Raw genomic sequence first — 20975 nt, 5'->3', positions numbered from 1 at the left:
GCCGAGATGAAAGACTCTTTAATCCTGTGGCTTTTTGAGTTTTGTTTTTAGCAGGAAGACCTTATTTTCAAAACAAATTATTACGCAGAATTTGCCAGTTTACAGAACAGATGAATAAAGACATTGATGGCAGACTTGTTTATCGTAGCACAACACCGGAAAGACACAAAAAGTCCATCAGTAAGAAACAGATTTAATAAAGTTATGGTGAAGTCATACAATGGAATACTATTCTGCCATCTAAAAGCATGAGGCACCTCCCAACAATAATAACACTAGTTCTGAGAAAATCTTTATTTCACGTGGGCGGGGTTTGGTTAACAGTTCCATTTTAGGGCAAAGGCCAAGATTACTACCTGTCTTGTTAAAATTTACCATCTCCTATTCAAACTTGTCTAATGTTTATTTGGAACTCAAATATGGTGACCAAATATCCCAGTTTGCTTAGGTTTCCTGGGAAATAGGACTTTTAGGTGCTAAAACAGAAAATTCCAGACAAAGGAATGAGTTGGTCACCCTATACTTAACAGAAATCAACATGTTCTTTTAGAAAGAACAGGTAGATTATTACTAATTTTAGCCGCTGTTAACAAACCAGTATATTCATAAATAATAGTGAACCAGTATTTGCACTTTAAATATGAGGCAAAACCATATGAACTGATACGAAACATGAAACTTTCTCAAGATATGGTAAAAAGGAGGGGCAAAAGACAAGTATAGAAGAGTGAACTGAGTGTGCTCTCATTTTTAAAGTTATTTTCTCTCTCTTTTTTTATCCCCCTAAAGGTCAGAGCAGGGGAGAAGTGGGGGATCTGTCCACGTAATAAAATGAAGTCTGTGACATCTTGTCCATGTCTACTCCATCACAAGAAAATGGCTTGGCTGATTTTTACCAAACTTTGAGAATATGTTTGGGATAGTCTGACTTAATACAAATTGTTTGGCGTGTGAAACTTGATCCTAGTAACCCTGGAGAGGAAACGTGAAGAGATAAGCAGCCATTCCCCAAAGCTGACACTAGTTAAACAGACAAGGCCTATGAGATCACCAATCAGAAAAGACTAACCAGGCCAGTCATGGCAGCTCCTGTCTGTAATCCCAGTGGTTTGGGGAGGCTGAGGTGGGCAGATCATGAGGTCAGGAGTTCCAGACCAGCCTGGCCAGCATGGTGAAACCCTATCTCTACTAAAGATACAAAAAAATTTAGCTGGGCGTGGTGGCACAAATGCCTGTAATCCCTGAGGTCAGGAGTTTGAGACCAGTCTGGCCAATGTGGTGAACCCCCACCTCTATACAAAAGAAAAATACAAAAATTAGCCGAGTGTGGTAGCAGGCACCTGTAATCCCAGCTACTTGGGAGGCTGAGGCATGAGAATTGTTTGAACCGTGGAAGTGCATGTTGCAGTAAACCGAGATCATGCCATTGCACTCCAGCCTAAGTGGCAGAACAAGACTCCATCTCAAAAAAAGAAAAAAAAAGAAAGAAAAAGAAAAAGAAAAGAAAAGATTAACCAGATAGCTTCAGGTTTATTGACAGGGAAAACAAAGACGGGTTTCCAGTGAGTCTCCAAAATCAAAGCCCATATAAGTAGACTCCCCAAATGGAAGGCCTCAGTCTACAGGCTGCCTCCCACAGGGGTGAGTACAGTCAGATGTCCGTGTGTGTAAAGATGGCTCATGGTTTTCTGAATTAATTAGCTAGGCATGGTATGTACCTGTAGTCCCAAATACGCAGGAGGCTGAGGTGAGAGGACTGCTTGAGTCTAGGAGTTTGAGGCTGCAGTGATCTATGATCATATCACTGCACCTAGGCAATGGAGCAAGACCGAGTCTCGCTCTGTCACCTAGGCTGGAATGCAGCAGCACCATCTCAGCTCACTGCAACCTCCGCCTCCCAGGTCAAGCGATTCTCCTCCTGCCTCAGCCTCCTGAGTAGCTGGGATTACAGGAATGTACCACCAATAACTTTCATATTTTTAGTAGAGATGGGGTTTCACCATGTTGGTCAGGCTGGTCTTGAATTAAAAAAATTTTAAAGTAGTTCTGAGTGAAGTAGCTCTTTTGAGTATTAAGTCTTTCATTTGCATAGACAATTTCTGAAAGATGCATATAAATGTGTAATAATAAGTGTATCTGAGGAGGAGGACCATGGGTCTGAAACGAACAGAATGTATTTTTCATTATGCATCCTTTTGAGTTGGCAATATTTTCCATGTTTATAGATCAAGTCCTTTTTTAAAAATTAGAAGATATTTTAAGCATATAAACTGTAGAGATAACAAAGTTAACACCTTCTGGTTTTGACAAATCTTAACATTTTGCAATAAATAGTTCATACCGAACTCTTTCTCTCTCTTAATAAACAAAATACACATACATATATATAACTGAATTATATATATAATGGAAACCCCATCCTATTCCTCATTCTCCCATACAAAAAGAAGTAACCAATACCTTAAATTTGGAGTTTATCATCCTATACATATTTTTGTACTTTTAACACATATGTATGCCTCCCCAAATGATATATTTAGATTTTAAATTCTGACTGCTGTATTCCTTGATGTATAAATACGGTGTGATATAATTACTGCTTTTATCTTTTCAGTCTCCCTTAGATGGATATTTGGTGGGGTTTTTTTTTTCGTTTGTTTGTTTGTTTTGCAATTTACCATGTATAACATATTTTTATTTTATTTTATTTTATTTTTTAAGACAGAGTCTTGCTGTGTCACCCAGGTTGTGGTGCAATGGCACAATCTTGGCTCACTGCAGCCTCTGTCTCCCAGGTTCGACAGATTCTTGTGTCTCAGCCTCTTGAGTTGTTGGGATTACTGGTGTGTGCCACCACACTCGGCTAATTTTTTTTCTTTTTTTTTTTTGAGATGGTCTTGTTCTGTCACCGAGGCTGAAGTGCAGTGGTGCGATCTCAGCTCACTGCAACGTCCACCTCCCAGGTTTGAGCAATTCTCCTGCCTCAGCCTCCCAAGTAGCTGGGACTACAGGTGCCTGCCACCACACCAGGCTAATTTTTGTATTTTTAGTAGAGACACGGTTTCACCATATTGGCTAGGCTGGTCTCAAACTCCTGACCTTGTGATCCGCCCACCTTGAGCTCCCAAAGTGCTGGGATTACAAGCAAGAGCCACCGCACCCGGCCAATTTTTTGTATTTTTAGTAGAGTTCAGGTTTTGCCATGTTAACCAGTCTGGTCTCAAACTCCTGGCCTCAGGTGATCCCCACATCTCAGCCTCCCAAAGTGCTGGGATTACAAGTGTGAGCCACCATACCTGGCCTACATGTATGACTTTTATGATTAAAAAATAATGGAAACAACAATAATCATCAATCCCTGCTAAAACCATGAGTTGAAGAGCTGATGGGAAGTTTATAGGATGGACTAGTCTGATAACACCTGAATCCATCTCTCCATCTTGATTACACACAGAAAGACAAGTAGATGTTACATGCTGCCTGATATTATATAAGAGGATTTCACAGTACCATCTATGAAAGATTGTCAGCAAAAAAATCAAAGCTTAGGCTGGGTGCAGTGGCTCAAGCCTGTAATCCCAGCACTTTCGGAGGCCGAGGCGGGTGGATCATGAGGTCAAGAGATCGAGACCATCCTGGTCAACATGGTGAAACCCCGTCTCTACTAAAAGTACTAAAAATTATCTGGGCTTGGTGGCATGTGCCTGTAATCCCAGCTACTCAGGAGGCTGAGGCAGGAGAATTGCCTAAACCCAGGAGGCAGAGGTTGCGGTTAGCCGAGATCGTGCCATTGCACTCCAGCCTGGCTAACAAGAGTGAAACTCCATCTCAAAAAAAAAAAAAAAATCAAAGCTTGGTTTGATGAAGCATAAACCTAACCACCATTTTACAGGAACTTCAGGGGACTGAGGAGCGCATTGCACCATGGGATGCACTCAGTAAATCTAGAATTACAGAAGACCCTCTTACACAAAAGACCCAACTTCCTCAATAGATAATTTGCAAGGAGAAAAACAAAACAGGGCAGGAGTAAGGTTGCTACGGACCAAAAGACATAAGAAACGTCAACCCAATGCAATGGATGGACTTTGTTTGCATCCTGATTTGAGCAAAGGGCCTAAAGAAAGAATAAATAAATAACAATAGAGGAAATTTGAACACTGGATATTTTATTATATTAAGAAATCTGTATTAACTTTTAGGTGTCATGATGGATAGGTTTTTTTTTCTTAATCCTATCTCTTAGAAGAAATATAATAATACCAAAATTATTCAGGGGGTTGGCCACATCTGTAGTCCCAGCTATTCAGGAGGCTGAGGCAGGAGAATTGCTTGAACCTAGGAGGCAGAGGTTGCAATGAGCTGAGATTGTGCAGCTGCACTCCAGCCTAAGCAACAGAGCAAGACTCCGTTTAAGAAGTGGAAGAAGAGGAAGAAGATGAAGAAGGAGGAGGAGGAGGAGGAAAAGAAATACAATAATAAAATGAAATGATGCTGATATTTGTTTCAGAATAACCCTGTGGGCAAAGCAGGGTGAGGGCAGGCAGTGGGAGATGAAACAAAACTGGCTATGAGTTGGTAATTCTTTTTTTTTTTTTAATTTTTTTAATTAACAAAAAAATGTGGGATGCTTCACAAATTTGCATGTCATCCTTATGCAGGGGCCATGCTAATCTTCTCTGTATCGTTCCAATTTTAGTATGTGTGCTGCCGAAGCGAGCACGAGTTTGTAGTTCTTGAAGCTGGGAGATGAGTGTATGGGTTTCATGATATTATTCACTTTACTTTCAGATATTTTTGGAAACTTCCATAATAAAATGTTTAAATAAAATCCAACTAGTTAATTACAACAAAAAGATGTGTAGTCTTAGTAGGAAGATGGGTTGGAGCCCCACTCTCAGTTCCTCCCTTTTCCCTGAAGTACCTTCACAGAACCTTAGATCTCTGTAGAACAGTTTGAAATCACTGATCTAGACCATGGATAGACAATTTTCTTCTGAAAAGGGCAAGATAGTCTAGGCTATGTGGGCCACATGGTCTTCACTGCACTATCCAACTCAGCTGTTATAGTGTTAAAGCAGCCATAGATAATACATAAACGAATATGACTGTGTTTCAATAAAACTTTATTCACAAAAACAGATGGTGGCTGGATTTGGCCTGCAGGCTGTTGTGTGCCAGTCGTTGATCTAGATCAACCCCTTCCTTTTATTTGTTTTATTATTATTATAATATTATTATTATTATTATTGTTGAGACAGGGTGTCACTCTGTCACCCAGGCCGAAGTGCAGTGGTGTGAGCATAGCTTTCTGCAACCTCAATCTCCTGGATTTGAGCAATCCTCTCACCTCAGCCTCCTGAGTAGCTAGGACTACAGGCAGGTGCCACCACCTGGCTAATTTAAAAAATTTTTTTGTAGAGTTGGGTGGTCTCACTATGTTGCCCAGGCTGGTCTTGAACTCCTGACCTCAAGCAATCCTTCTGTATTGGCCTCCCAAAGTGCTGGGATGACAGGCATTAGCCACCATGTTCAGCCTAACCCCTTCCTTTTAAAGTTGTGGAAAATGAGACCCAGAGGGTTAAAATGGCTCAAGATCACACACACACACACACACACACACACACACACACACACACCACACACACACACACACACACCAGGACCTTGCAAGAGCAACTGCTGCAGATCCCAAGACTTGACTTTAGGCCTGCATATCTTTGGTGTTATGGGCAAATGAAAGCAAGCATATGGTAGGTGGGTGGAAAAAAATCAGGGAAGCACAAGCTTATGTATCAGTTAGTGTCAGGTTCAGCTGTATGTATATACCACTAGGCTGAAAATAACAGTAGCTGTCGCAAAAATGAAGGTTATTTCACTCTCACATAGAAACAAAGTCTGGAAATAGACAGTTTAAGTCTCATGTATAGAATTTATCATCTTCTAGCTGAGCACCATGGTGCAGGCCTGTAGTCTCAACTACTTTGAAGGCTGAGGCAGGAGGATCACTTGAGCCCAGAAGTTTAAGGCTGCAGTGAGCTACGCCCTTAGCACTGCACCTTGGCCTGGGCAACAGAGTGAGACCCTCATCTCTAAAAAATAATAGATTAATAATCATAATAACCTTTGGAGACCTACGTACTATCCTTAGCCCATGGCTTCTTAGCCCATGGCTTCAAGGGCTAAGGAAGGTGACGACATGGCCCGATATGATTGCTAGTCCCACCATTACATCCTTCTTTCAGGCAGAAGGAAGAATATAGAAGGGCGAGGGCTTCCTAACAGCATCAGCTCATTTTAAGAAGTCTTTCTGGAATGTCTTTGTATCTCATTAGCCAGAACTTAATTATTTATGTCACACTTAGGGGTAAAGGAACCTGGGGAATGTCGTCTTTATTTTAGGTCGCAATGTGCCCAGCCATAAATTGGGTTCTATTACCAAGGCAAAGAGGATGAAAGACTTTTGAATAGACAATTAGCAGTCTCTGCCACAAGTTATTTGAGTAACTGTGAGTTGGTCCTTTTCACCTGAAAAACTCCAGGCCTGGAGTGTTTAGTGACTATGACAAAGCAGCATGAATTAATGGAAAGAGCACCCCAAGCTGCTCCCACTTCCCTATATGAACTCAGATAAGTCTTGCTCTGTTGCCTAGGGTGGAATGCAGTTATCCTGTAATAGCATAGTAAATTGGGTATTTGCATTAATAACAACAAAAAATGAGGCAGTAGGACTTTTTATTTCAAAAGGACTGTCCAGTTCTAAAACTCCTCAATTCCCAAAGCCCCTGTCATCTCTGAGGCAGAGGCAGAGGCTTGAGGTGGCAGTAGGAGGGTTTCTCAGCTCTCAGGGTAGTGGTTGGTGGGGTGCAGTGAATTTATAGCTTTTAGTGACTCTGGGCTGTGCTTCCAGCCTTATCCTTCCACCTCCAGCCCTCCTTGCCATCCCAATGGCTTTAGTGGCTTCTCTAACTACTAGGAACACAGGGAGAAGCACAGCTTCTGTTTTCATAAAAAAAAAAAAAAAAAAAAAAAAAAAAAGAAATCACATACCCACAAACCAGTGCTTCCGTGAGGGTTGTTACCAAATTGGACTCTGGAAGGGGCAGAGACTGAGGAAAGTGCAGGGGCCAGGCTTGATGCTGGGAGTAACCTGATCTAGCAGGCTCAGTCCTTTTACAAAGTTGTAAGATCCAGGGACACGTTCTCAAAGGTGTAAAAGAGAGAAGCCAGGCCAGGTGCAGTAGCTGATGCTTTAATCCTAGCACTTTGGGAAGCTGAAGTGGGAGGATTGCTTGAGCCCAGGAGTTTGAGACCAGCCTGGATAAGATAAGTAAGACCCCATCTCTGTAAAAAGTTTTTAAAAAATTAGCCGGGTGTGATGGCAGGCACCTATGGTCCCAGCTATTTGAGAAGTTGAGGTAGGAAGATCACATGAGCCCAGGAGATCGAGGATGTAATGAGTGAGCTGTGATCACCACTGCACTCCAGCCTGGGTGGCAGAGTGGGGTCCTGTCTCAAAACAAAAAACACAACAGAGAAGCCAGGCTTTGCTGAGCCCCTACCACTCCGGGTACTTTAAGCGCGTTACCTCCAATGTAGGTTCCATCCAGAGCCACAACTCCCAGATAAGAACAGAGGGAGAAGCCCGCCTGGGTTCCCACTGTATGATTCCAGGCTGTGCTCCCAGCCTTAACCTTTCACCTCCAGCCCTCCTTCAGTAACTCTCTCTGCTGGCATAGGATCAGTGGAGGCCCAGAATGGTGTGGCTTTTCCATGTTTTCTCAGCTTCCATTCTCAAAAAGTAAGCAACAAAGGGTCTAGTGACCAGATGGTCATCATCATTCAAAACTCTGTTTCCAAGGAATGACTGAGGGAGGGAATTTGGGGTCTGCCTTGGGAGGTAGAGCAGAAAGGGAGTAGCAGGGAGGAGAAAGGGAAAGACTTCTGCCTCTGAGGAACCAACACAGGGAAGGGCTAGGCTGATGCCACATGTATCAGGACAAACCCAGCCCAAGTCCAGAGAACTGACAGGGATGTAAAGGTTCAACATCTGAACTTCCCCTGGCAGAGCCGTTCAGAGCAGAGCTTACAGTGCTCCCTTTCAGGGGCAGGGCTGGCGTGCAGGTGAAGGGAGGCTCACGGACCACCCATCAGAAGGAGGGCATGTGGACATCAAGCTGGGTGGCTAACTAGATCGTCTCTGTTCCCAAGATCCTATAATAATAACAATAGCGAAACTGAGCTCCTTCCATGTGCACATGTCATCTCACTTCACTCTAAGAAGGTATTACTCTCACCTAACAGGTGTGAAAACCGAGGTCCTGGACAGTTCTATTTATTTATTTTTCAGAGATGGCATCTTGCTCTGTCACACAGGCTGGAGTGCAGTGGCATGATCATAGCTCACTGCAGCCGTGACCTCCTGGGCTCAAGTGACCCTCCTGCCTCAGCCTCCCAAGCAACTGAGACTACAGGCACCTGCCACCTTGCCCAGCTAATTTGTCCTGGACAGTTAAGCTACTTGCTCAAGTTCACACATCTGGTAAACAGTCTGTTTATCCGCAGAGCCAGTGTTCTTATTCAAGATACAGCCTACTTCTAGGCATCCAGGGATCTGTGATTCTAAAAGGATTAAGATCCTTGGAACCCATGATAAACAGACCAATGGGAGGTGACATCCTTATTTTTACAGGCTTTGATTTTATTGCAAGGCCCTAGTCAGTAGTCATAGGATTTGCCGAGGGACATGAAGACTTTTCTCCGAAGAAGCAGATTAGAAAACTTGTCCTCTTAAACTAAGTGGCCCCAGCCCTTAAAGACATGGAAATCTAAAAGAAGCTGTGATGGGCACTCCCAAAAAATTACAGACTTGGGCTTTTTAAGACACTGGCACTAATTAAAGGAGAATGTCATGGAGAGGGCGGTGACCTGAACAACCATTCACCTCCCACACAGCACAATCTTGAGGTTCCATTTTGCTTTTCATAATATGCCAGGGGTAGAAAGAATCTAGATCTGAAAATTTTCAGACTTCAGTTTTCAAACTTCTAGTCATGTAATTGTGAAACTTTTTGGTCAAACAAAAAGTTTTATTTGTGGAATACCATTATTAAGAATTAGGCACATGAAGATTTTTAATTCTCACAATAGTCTTAGTACTGTTATGACCCCCGTTTTCCAGATAAGGAAATTGAGTTGCACAAAAGAATCAGTACCTTTCCCAAGGTCACAGTTTTGTTTTGTTTTTTTTTTTAGACGGCTCTGCTGCCAGACTGGAATGCAGTAGCACAATCTCGGCTCACTGCAACCTCTGCCTCCTGGGTTCAAATGATTCTTCTGCCTCAGACTCCTGAGTAGCTGGGACTACAGGGGAGCACCACCACACCCGGTTAATTTTTTGTATTTTAGTAGAGACAGAGTTTCACCATGTTGACCAGGATGGCCTCAATCTCCTGACCTCGTGATCTGCCCTCCTCGGCCTCCCACAGTGCTGAGATTACATGCGTGAGCCATCATGCCTGGCCCAAGTCACACAGTTTTTAAGTGGTGTAGGAATTTAAATCTGGATCTGAAGTCCAGAACATGGCTTTGTATCACTGAGCTGTAGGAGGAAGCCCATTAGATAAAATTGTAAGTTGGGCCAGGCACAGTGGCTCATGTCTGTAATTCTAGCACTTTGGGAGGTCAAGGCAGGATGATCACTTGAACCCAGGAGTTCGAGGGTGCAGTGAGCCGCAATTGCACCACCGCGTACCAGCCTGGCCACAGAGCAAGGCCCCATCTCTAAAAAATAAAAATAAATTAAAAGATAAAAAGTAAAATTATGAGTTGAGCTGGCTTGGCTTGGGTTTGGGTGTGTTGGGTTGGAAGAGTCCAGCTCACTGAGACTTTCCTTTGTGCCCTGCATGGCCCTTGGAAACCTTAATAGCACCAAAGCAGTTTAAAAAAACTGGAAACAAATGTCCTTCGATGGAGGAATGAATCACACCTTCTGGTATATTCATTCAATGGAATACTTAATACTCAGTGACAAAAAGATAAAATTTCAAAATATGCTGAATCAAAAAGCTAGACAAAAATGAGAGCATACTGTGTAACTGCTTTTATTATTATTATTATTATTATTATTATTTTCAAAGGTGGGGTTTCATCATGATGGCTAGGCTGGTCTTGAACTCCTGACCTCAGGTGATCCACCCACCTCGGTCTCCCAAAGTGCTAGGATTACAGGCGTGAGCCACAGCGCCCGGCCATAACTGCTTTTATATAAGACTCTAGAAAGTGCAAACTAATCAATAGTGACAGTATGCAGATTGTTGGTTACTTGGGGGTAAGGAGAGGGTGGGACAGATTACCAAGAAGTGCCAGGAAACTTTTTAGGTGATTAATATGGTCACTATCTTGATTGTGGTGATGGTTTCATGAGTCTCTGTGTGTGTGTGTGTGTGATATATGTATCTTCATTATATACTTTATCCTTTCAGTAGGCGTAGCAAAAAAAAAGTATACACTTCAAATATGTGCAGTTTATTGAATGAAATTATGTCTCAAAATAGCAGTTAAAAAAAACTTCAGCTGGGTGCAGTGGCTCATGCCTATAATCCTAATACTTTGGGAGGCTGAGGCAGACAGATCACTTGAGCCCAGGGGTTCCGGACCAGCCTGGGCAACTTAGTGAAACCTCGTCTCTACAAAAAAAAAATACAAAAATTAGTCGGGCATGGTGGTGTGTGCCTGTGGTCCCAGCTATTTGGGAGGCTAAGGTGGGAGGATTGCTTGAGCCCGGGAGGCAGAGGTTGCAGTGAGCCAAGATTGTGCCACTGAACTCCAGCCTGAGGGAGAGATCCCGTCTCAGAAAAGGAAAAACAACAATAACACATACACACACACCACTTCAAAATTCAAAAGACTTGCTCAAGCTCACTCAGCACACTGGTGGGGAGTCAGGCCAGACCAGAGCCCCCCTGTGGCTCACACCACTGTGAAGAAGGACGTTTCCCCCAGATATAGCCCCCAGGTTTCACCCTGCTCTGAGGGCCAGGGTAGTTTCTCTCCAGTCATGGTAATGCGGATGCTGGACAAGCCAAGGCTCTGGCCACCAGGCGAATGGGTAGGTCAACAAGGCAAAGTTGGTGGGAGCTTCACCCCATCAGGCATAGAAACAAGGGCTGGTTACTGGGAATACCCTAGGGGAGGCTGTACTCATAGCCAGGGGTTTTTGACCTGCTAGAAGCATTAGAAGAGACGATCTGGAAAATTATCTGGGCCCACATCTACCATGTGTGAGGGTCTGTCCTAGTCTAGTATCTTACGGTGACTAGGTAAGGATGGAATGACAGAAATGCAAGGGCATGACACTCTTAAACAGGCATCCCCCAAACGGTAGCCATTACTCATCTATCAATTATTCCCTAAGTGCTGGCTCTGAGAGCAGAGGGAACAGATGCCTGGGCTGATCCTCGAGGCCAGGAAAGATACGTGGACAGAAAGCTTCACCACAGCACTGAAGTTTTCGAGATAAATGCTTTGAGGGCCAAGAGGAGAAATAAATTACTTCCAGCTGTGGAGAGGTTTCATGGAGGCTGTGGTATGTAAGGGAGGGAAAGGAATTTGGACATGGAGACAAGGGAGGCTGGTGGAGATCATTCCACTTACGGGGGCAGCACGAACAAAAGCAAGACCCTGAGGAGTGGGCTGGCTGGCTGCAGTGAGGAGTGGGAAAGCCTGGAAGGGTAGGCTGGGGCCAAGTGCACGGGGAAGCCCCAGAGACATATGTGGCCACATCTGCTCCCCACCCCCACCCCTGAAGAAGCCTGAGCTCCGCTCTGTGATCTCATTCATTCTGTGCACAGCCAGCTGGGCTGCTGGCAGGCGGGGGAGCTTCTCCAATGCTCTGTGGCCTTGGAAGAACAGAGCCAAATGCCTCAGCTGGAAACTTGGATTTCTGCTGAGGGTGGTGGTACAGAGAGGACTCAAAGGAAATGAACCCCTCTGAGAAGCACTCGCCCTAACAGGCACCAGTGTCTCAACTCTTGGGCGTTCCCAATGGGCCAGCCAGTCTGCACCAGGCCTCCCAGGGAAATTGAAAACGGAAAAAATCCTCAAGTTTGTTCTCTTAGAGCCCACAGAAACTTTTTTGAAAGAAATGGTCTTAAACTTCTCTGTGGATGGACAAGTCCACAAGACATTGCCATCTGGTGGCCAAGAAATGCATTTACCTTGCAGGCTGGGAAGGAGGCCCTGTACCCCTGAGGGACCACAAAGTCAGAAACGGCCCCGAGAGTTGTTTAGTACTTTCATAATGGGATGAAAATTATGCTAGCAACTAGTTTAGAGTTAAAATAAAGTGTTATTTCTGGCGACCAAGTTCCCTGAGGTGCAGGCTTTATACATTGTGCAGATGAGGAAACTGCCTGTGAGATGGATGCAGTGGCTGGTCCCATGTCCGGGCTGGTCAAGCGCAGAGCCAGGGCTTATCCCAGACTTCAGCAGCCCTGGGTCCCCAGTAAGCGCCCAATAAATGGTTAAAGTGGTGATTCTCAACATGTGATCCCCAAGAGCCTTTCAGAAGCCACATGAGGTTGAAAACGTCTAAGATGTCTTTCCCCCTTAACAATTGTAAGATGAAGTTTTCCAGAGTCTAAATGAATGCAGTGACTTCATCTAGTCCCAATGGCCAATGGGATGTGTGCTTGGGTATTTTTCTTTAAAAAAAATTCCTGTTGTTTTTTTTTTTTTTTTGAGACGGAGTTTCGCTCTTGTTACCCAGGCTGGAGTGCAATGGCGCAATCTCGGCTCACCGCAACCTCCGCCTCCTGGGTTCAGGCAATTCTCCTGCCTCAGCCTCTTGAGTAGCTGGGATTACAGGCACATGCCACCATGCCCAGCTAATTTTTTGCATTTTTAGTGGAGATGGGGTTTCACCATGTTGACCAGGCTGGTCCTGAACTCTTGACCTTAGGTGATTCACTGCCTTGGTCTCCCAAAGTGCTAAGATTACAGGCGTGAGCCACCGTATCCAGCTGAGATCCTCAATAATTTTTTTTTTTGAGACAGAGTCTCACACTGTTGCCCACGCTGAAGTGCAGTGGCACAATCTCAGCTCACTGCAACCTCTGCCTCTCAGGTTCAAGTGATTCTCCTGCCTCAGCCTCCCCAGTAGCTGGGATTACAGGCACCTGCCACCACGCCCAGCTAATTTTTTATATTTTTAGTTGAGACAGGGTTTCACTATGTCGGCTAGGCTGGTCTCAAACTCTCGACCTCATGATCCACCCACCTTGGCCTCCCAAAGTGCTGGGATGATAGGCGTGAGCCACCACACCTGGCCTGATCCTCAATAACTTTTAAGAGTTTAAGAGATCTACTTGGCTGGTCGCAGTGACTCATGCTTATGATCCCACCTTGGCCTCCCAAAGTGCTGGGATTGTAAGCCTGGCCAGCATAGTGAAACCCTATCTCTTTCATACTGCTCGATTAGTGTTCCCTTCAAATCCGAGTGATTTTTAACTAGCAATCACTGCTCTAATAAATTTACATGTATCACCTCATTGACTCCCTACAAACACCATTTGCAGTAGATGCGATCATCACATTTTATGTCTGTGAACACTGAGAGGTTAAGTGGCCCAGCTGGGAGGTAGTGGAGCTTCAACTCTATCCCAGAAGTTTGTCTCCAGCAGCCTCTTCCCACTATTCCACTGCCTTAACATTTGATAACCTTTTGTGCAATTCACTCGATACACAAAAATTTTTCAAAATACAGAGTCTATGAAACTGGTGAAAAGAAAGGGAATCATTGATCTGGGTCAATGCCTCCACTTTACAGGTGAGGAAAAAATGAGGCCCAGAAAGGGTAAGTGATTTGCTAAAGATCACACAGCAAAGAGTCAGAATCTACAGGGTGTCTGACTCCCAGGCGGGAACTCTCAAAACTCAAACCCAAGTAAACATAACCAACTACACATGAGCAAGCAATACCAAAACCAGGCAAGACAACATCTCCCAACAAAAGCAGCTCGATTTTATTTCGAGGAAGCTAGAAAGGAACAGAACAACTGAGGGTCTCTGTAGGAACACCATTGTTCAGCAAGACTGCCAAGCCCCAGGTCTGTCTGGAAGCCAGGGGAGGATCAGGAGCCTAGGAAAGATGGAAAATTAGCTGGAACGAAGGCGCCATCTGCTGGGCACATAGCAATATTGCAAAGGCAATAAACGCATTAAGATAATGTAATTCCTTTTATATGACATGTCCAGGGTAGGCAAGTCCAGAGTAGCAGAAAGCAAATTAGCGGCTGCAGGGGGATGGAGAGATGGGGAGTAGGGAGTGACTGCATAATGGATAGAGGGTGTGTTTCTGAGATGGTGAAAAAGTTTTGAAACTAGAGAGAGATGGTGGTCGTACAACATTGAGGATGTACCAAATGCCACTAAATGATAGACTTTAACCCATTTATGCCTAGTGTCCCATTACTGGAATGCTAAACTTGTGGGAGTTAATTTATATCCTACTGCTCAAGATCATCACCAAGGGTTGATTTTTCACACACAAAAAAGTGCAACATCCAGCATAAATGGGTTAAAATAGTTATAGTATCTTGTGAACTTCATCTCAATTCACAGGGACAATGCCACCAGTAACAGTTACAAAACTCCAATTCAGGATATCTGACTGTCCTGAACCCTGGAGGCAGAGGTTGCGGTGAGCCAGGATCACATCACCGCACTCTAGCCTGGGCAACAGAGCAAGACTCCGTCTCAAAAAAAAAAAAAAAAAAGAATCCTGGATTCCTCATTATTCATCCTGGGCTCATTCCTGCACATGGGTTCTATCTATGGATGAAAAGTGTGTGACGAAAACAGATGCCTGTGACATCGTGTGACTTGCATGTGATGTCACCACATACACGGAACACCGCTGTGGCTCAGGTTCCAAATGTACACCTTTGGGAAGGAACTGTTAGTCAGCTGTGGCTGGCTCCTATCTGGAGGGTCTCCGGGACCCATTCCCAGGGACAATGCCACCAGTAACAGTTACAAAACTCCAACTCGGGATATCTGACTGTCCTCCTGCCTTTGCCACTCACCTGGGTGGGGCTTTGGCTGAATCACTTCCCCTCTCTTGGCCTCATTTTTCTCAATCACAGTCAGCGCACTAAAGCACATCAGGGATGTGGCGATCATTGTAATTCACGAGTCAAAGACACTACAGGGGCAGTGGCAGCCAGGAGGGCCCTGCTGAGACTGTGGCTGGATCAATGAATAAGGTCTGCCTGGTTTCAGAGTGAAGAGTGCTGGCACAGTGCCCCTTACTGCCTCACTGGATTACATAAAAGTGAAGGGAACATCTAGCTCAGACATGCTATTGTTTTTGTACCAGGCTGGACAGAGGGCATGCTCAGGAAGCTGACAACAGTTTCAAGTAGAGAGAGTGGCACAGTCTGAATTAACTCACTTGGTCAGGGCACAAGAGAACAAGGCCCAAGGCAAAAGTGTCAACTCTGATGAGACAGTCAGTTTATCAAAGCCAGAGCCACGCGTGGTGATATGTGCCTACAGTTCCAGCTACTTAGAAAGCTGAGGCAGGAGGATGACTTGAGCCCAGGAGTTAAGGGCTACAGTGCACTATGATCACACAAATGAAGAGCTACTGCTCTCCAGCCTGGGCCACATAGTGAAACACTGTCTCAAAGAAACAAACAAACAAATCAAGAAGCCAAAGGTGCATTGCTTAGGGTCGTATACTATAAACTTAAACGCTGCTAACCATGAAATGCAACCCCCACGTCCTAAAGAGGACTCTGGGAGACATTACACAGTGCTCTGTCCAATCACAGGGGCTGTAAGGATTCCCTGAACTTGTGATTTGCATTAGACAGATATTTGTAATCACTCCAAAGAAAGTGGACAGTGGATTAAAAAGAACCCGGGGGCTCTCCTGCTCCACTCAAGCTCTCAAAGGCCAAGGTGTTAGCTCTGATGAGAAGTGCGAGCAGAAGGTTTGTTCAGCGAGTGCTGGAGCCTTACCCACCTACCCACTTTGGTCCATCCTGCTGGCTGTGGGGACCACGTCCCTGTTACTCGAGGCCAAGGTAGGAAACAGTCTTTCCTGTTTTCTTCAGGGTTGCAAGCAGAGTGTCCATGCTGTGCTCAGATTCAATGCAGACCTTCTTGTTGGGCAGGTCAATGTCATACTTAACTCCTGCAGGAAGAGGAAATGGGGTGTGGGGAAAGGAAGCCGAGACCCTCCCAGTTACAGCAAGAAAGAGTTCAGGCTCTAAATTACTAACTCACAACTACCCCTTCCCTTTCCTCTAGAGCAGGGATTGGCAAACTTCTTCTGTAACAAACCAGAAAGTAATGTTTTGGGCATTGTGGGCCACATATGCACTCTGTTGCACATTCTGTGTTAGTTATTTATTTTATCTTATTTATTTTTGAGACAGAGTCTCGCTCTGTCGCCCAGGCTGGCGTGCAGTGGCGTGATCTCAGCTCAATGAAACCTCCGTCTCCCAGGTTCAAGAGATTCTCCTGCCTCAGCCTCCCAAGTAGCAGGGATTACAGGCACCCACCACCACAACAGGCTAATTTTTGTATTTTTAGTTGAGACAAGGTTTCACCATGTTGGCCAGGTTGGTCTAACGCCTCAGCCTCACAAAGTGCTGGGATTACGGACGTGAGCCACCACGCCCAGCCATTCTGTCTGTTTTTATAATTCCATTCCTGAATGTATAAAAATAGGCTGTGAGCAGGATTTGGCCCATGGGCTCTACTGTGTTCATCCCTGCTCTATACTAGGGCTTTCTGAGGCATAGACACACTCTGTTGCCCAAGCTGGAGTGCAGTGGCATGATCTCAGCTCATTGCAAACCCCACCTCCTGGGTTTAAGTGATTTTGTGCCTCAGCCTCTGGAGTAGCTAGAATTACAGGTGTATGCTACCACACTTGGCTAATTTTTGTATTTTTAGTAGAGTCAAGGTTTAGTTATGTTGGCCAGGCTGGTCTCGAACTCCTAACCTCAAGTGATCTGCTCGCCTTGGCCTCCCAAAGTGCTGGGATTACAGGCATGAGCCACTGCACCTAGCCAATTTTTTTTTAAATTGCAAATGTAATATAGACACATTTTTTTTTTCAAAAAAGTAAACATTTCTAAATATAAGTAGAAGCAGTAAGGCCCCCTACTGATCCTACCCCTAGAGATCACTGTGAAAAGTATGGCTTCTATCCAGACTGTCTCAGATAAACAAATGAAAAATAACTCCTCCAAATGGTATCACACTGTATCAACAGGTCTTGCAACTATTTTACTTTTCTTTTTCTTCATTAATTTTAACGTTTTTTTTTCTTTTTTTGAAACAGGGTCTCACTGTGTTATTGAGGCTGGAGTACAATGGCACAATCACAAATCACTGCAACCTTGAATGCCCAGGCTCAGGTGATCCTCCCGTCTCAGCCTCCCAAGTTGCTGTAACTACAGGCACATGCCACCATGCCTGGTTAAGTTTTGTATTTTATGTAGAGACAGAGTTTTGCCTATTGTCCAGGCTGGTCTTGAACTTCTGGGCTCAAGCGATCCACCTGCCTCGGCTTCCCAAAGTGCTGGGACTACAAGTGTGAGCCACTGTACCTGGCCCATTCTTTTTTTTTTTTTTTTTTTGAGACAGAGTCTCATTCTGTTGTCCAAGTTGGAGCGCAGTGGGGTGATCTTGGCTCACTGCTACAGCCTCTGCCTTCTGGGTTCAAGTGATTCTCTTGCCTCAGCCTCCCGAGTAGCTGGGATTATAGGCATGAGCCACCATGCCTGGCTAATTTTTGTATTTTTAGTAGAGACAGGGGTCTCGCCATGTTAGCCAGGTTGGTTGCGAACTCCTGACTTCAGGTGATCCACCTGCCTCGGCCTCCCAAAGTCCTGGGATTACAGGCATGAGCCACCACACCCAGCCCCATTCTTTTATCAAAAGCACAATCTTCCACAGTGTGGATGTACCACACATCTACTTAATTAATCCACTGCTAAAGGTCACTGAGGATGCTTCTAAGTTTCACCACTATCACAATAACGTTATAGTAAACATACTTGAACTTGTCTTAAAAAACTTATAAAAGTATTTTTATACCATGAATTCACAGAATGGAAATTGTGGGGTAACAGATGTTTGGCACATTTTTAATGTTTAATAGACATTGCAAAATCACCCTCCTAAATGGCTATGCCAATTTAAAGCTCCCCAGCAGCCCACGGGAGGACTTAAGAGTTTTATTCTGACAAAAGAGTGCAGAGGCCGGGCGTGGTGGCTCAAGCCTGTAATCCCAGCACTTTGGGAGGCCGAGGCGGGTGGATCATGAGGTCAAGAGATCAAGACCATCCTGGTCAACATGGTGAAACCCCGTCTCTACTAAAAATACAAAAAATTAGCTGGGCATGGTGGTGCATGCCTGTAATCCCAGCTACTCAGGAGACTGAGGCAGGAGTATTGCTTGACCCAGGAGGCGGAGGTTGCGGTGAGCCGAGATCGCACCATTGCACTCCAGCCTGGGTAACAAGAGCGAAATTCCATCTCAGAAAACCAAAAAAACAAAAGAGTGCAGAAAGAAAGAAAAATTCTTGATAGGTTCTAGGCCTGGCCCCGCCACTGACTTACTGGATGACCACGGGGTGGGGTGGCAGGTCCTGTTTCTTTTTTTAAAATTTTTTATTTATTTTTATTTTTTTTTAAGATGGGGTTTCACCATGTTGGTCAGGCTGGTCTTGAACTCCCAACCTCAGGTGATCCGCCTGCCTTGGCCTCCAAAGTGCTTGGATTACAGGTGTGAGCCACCATGCCCAGCCAGGTCCTGCTTCCTACAGGCCTCAGCTACCTTATCTGTATATGAAGGAGTCAGGGCTGGCCAGCTCCTGTGGTCTTTCCAGCTCAAGGATGCCACTAGTCTGTGATTCCTCAGCCCTAGCACTGTTGTTTTAGGGTCCTAAGCAACTCAGAAAACCCTCCTGACCCTTCTCAAGAGGTCACACAAGAGGGGACAGTAGGAAAAGATGGGGACAAAAGATGACACTGAAGCTCAAAGACAGATCCTCCAGCAAGGGACCTTGAAAATCATATGGTTGGCTGGGCATGGAAGCTCATGCCTGTAATCACAGCATTTTGGGAGGCTGAGGTGGATGGATTACCTGAGGTTAGGATTTCAAGACCAGCCTGGCTAATGTGGTGAAACTCTGTCTCTACTAAAAATACAAAAATTAGCTCAATGTGGTGGCAAGTGGCTGTAATCCCAGCTACTCGGGAGGGTGAGGCAGGAGAGTCGCTTGAATCTGCAAGGTGAAGGTTGCAGTGAGCCGAGATCATGCCATTGCACTCCAGCCTGGGCAACAAGAGTGAAACTCTGTCTCAAAAAAAAAAAAAAATTAGCCAGGCTTGGTGGTGGGCACCTATAATCCCAGCTACTCAGGAGGCTGAGGCAAGAGAATTGTTTGAACCTGGCATGGGGCAGGGACGCAGGTTGCAGTGAGCCAAGGTCGGGCCACTTCATTCTAGCCTGGGCAACAGGTGGAAACTCCATCTCAAAAAAAAAAAAAAAAAAAGCATCAGCAGCAAAAGCTGATACAGATATACAAGATATAATTCCCATACTACAGCTGGGGAAACCCAGGCCTGAGGAAGAAGAGCCCACAGTCACGTAGCATGTCAGCAGCCAGGTTTTTTCCACTGCCTCAGGTTCTTTCACATTGAGATCCCAGTTCACAGGGCTAGAGGCCAACCACTGACTCACTGTGGGACTCTGGGCAAGTCACTTCCCCTCCTGGGCACTGGCCTCAATATCCCCATTCCAAAGATGGAAAGTACAGCTCAGAGGACTGCTAATGAGATCACGTCCATGTGGAAGCCATTTGAAAACTTAATGTCATTATTATTTACGGTTTAAAAAAAAATCTTTTAGAAGATTGTGTGATAGTTCATGTCGGGGAAAAAGAAAAGGAAAAAATCTTAGAGGGCTGACTGAGCACGGGCACTGCCAAAACTCTGATCACAACTCAGTTATTACCTCATTCAGCCCCAGGGCCAGATCTCAGCCCTCTCTGGGCCTCAGTTTCCCCAGCAGTGAAATGACAAGGCTAGATGAGAATGGCTGTTCAAAAGAGGTGCTTTAAGAATATCTGTAGGGTCAGGCATGGTGGCTCACGCCTATAATCCCAGCATTTTGGGAGGCAAAGGCGGGTGGATCACTGGAGGTCAGCAGCTCAAGACCAGCCTGGCCAACATGGTAAAACCCTGTCTCTATGAAAAATACAAAAATTAGCTGAAAATCACCTGAACCCATGAGGCAGAGGTTACAGTGAGCCGAGATCATGCCACTGGACTCCAGCCTGGGCAACAGAGCGAGACTCCGTCTCAAAAAAAATCTGCATTTGAGTGATTCAAAATTAAAAACATTTTTTTTGAAGTAAAGAAATAGAAAGAACAAAATTTTAAAAATTGTTACCATTTTTTAAATCTCTCTTTTTTCTTGGAGACAGGTCTTGCTAACTGCAGCCTTAAACTCCCAGGCTGAAGTGATCCTCCCACCTCGGCTCCACAAAGTAACTGGGAGGACATCCATGTGCCACCATGCCTGGCTAATTTTTTTGCTATTTTTTGTAGAGATGAGGTTTTACCGTGTTTCCCAGGCTGGTCTCAAGAACTCCTGAGCTCAGGCAATTTGTGCGCCTCAGCCTTCCAAAAAATGCTGGGATCACAGGTGTGAACCACTGTGCCCAGCCCCACTTAAAAAATCTTAACAGAGGCCAGACACAGTGGCTCATGCCTATAATCCGAGCACTTTGGAAGGCTGAGTCGCACAAATTGCCTGAGCTCAGGAGTTCTTGAGACCAGCCTGACCAACATGGAGAAACCCCGTCTCTACTAAAAATACAAAATTAGCTGGGCGTGGTGACGCATGCCTGTAATCCCTACTTGGGAGGCTGAGGCAGGAGAATCAC

The 20975-nt window shown here is 45.0% G+C and overlaps 1 protein-coding gene and 1 non-coding gene across 3 annotated transcripts in view; both read right to left on the bottom strand.

Annotated features, from left to right (window-relative positions):
* Window positions 1-20975, bottom strand: part of ATOX1 (antioxidant 1 copper chaperone) — a 29853-nt gene continuing 8878 nt past the window's right edge. Inside the window, exons 3-4 of one of the 2 annotated variants that reach the window (XM_039472170.2) lie at window positions 16031-16201; window positions 1-14140 (exon numbers count right to left, since the gene is read on the bottom strand). In XM_039472170.2, coding sequence (XP_039328104.1) covers window positions 16077-16201 — 125 coding nt within the window. In that variant the 3' untranslated portion in view covers window positions 1-14140; window positions 16031-16076. The remainder of the gene's footprint in view (window positions 14141-16030; window positions 16202-20975) is intronic. The other variant, XM_039472178.2, reaches the window with a different exon arrangement.
* Window positions 4617-4723, bottom strand: LOC120365584 (U6 spliceosomal RNA). Its single transcript, XR_005580475.1, has one exon. It is a non-coding gene; the product is annotated as a U6 spliceosomal RNA (small nuclear RNA).

The sequence above is a fragment of the Saimiri boliviensis genome, chromosome 1 (genome assembly GCF_048565385.1).
Source record: "Saimiri boliviensis isolate mSaiBol1 chromosome 1, mSaiBol1.pri, whole genome shotgun sequence".
In the NCBI taxonomy this organism is placed as follows: domain Eukaryota; kingdom Metazoa; phylum Chordata; class Mammalia; order Primates; family Cebidae; genus Saimiri; species Saimiri boliviensis.
Note: the sequence above shows the minus strand (reverse complement) of the source record. Positions and strands in the feature narration are given on the sequence as shown.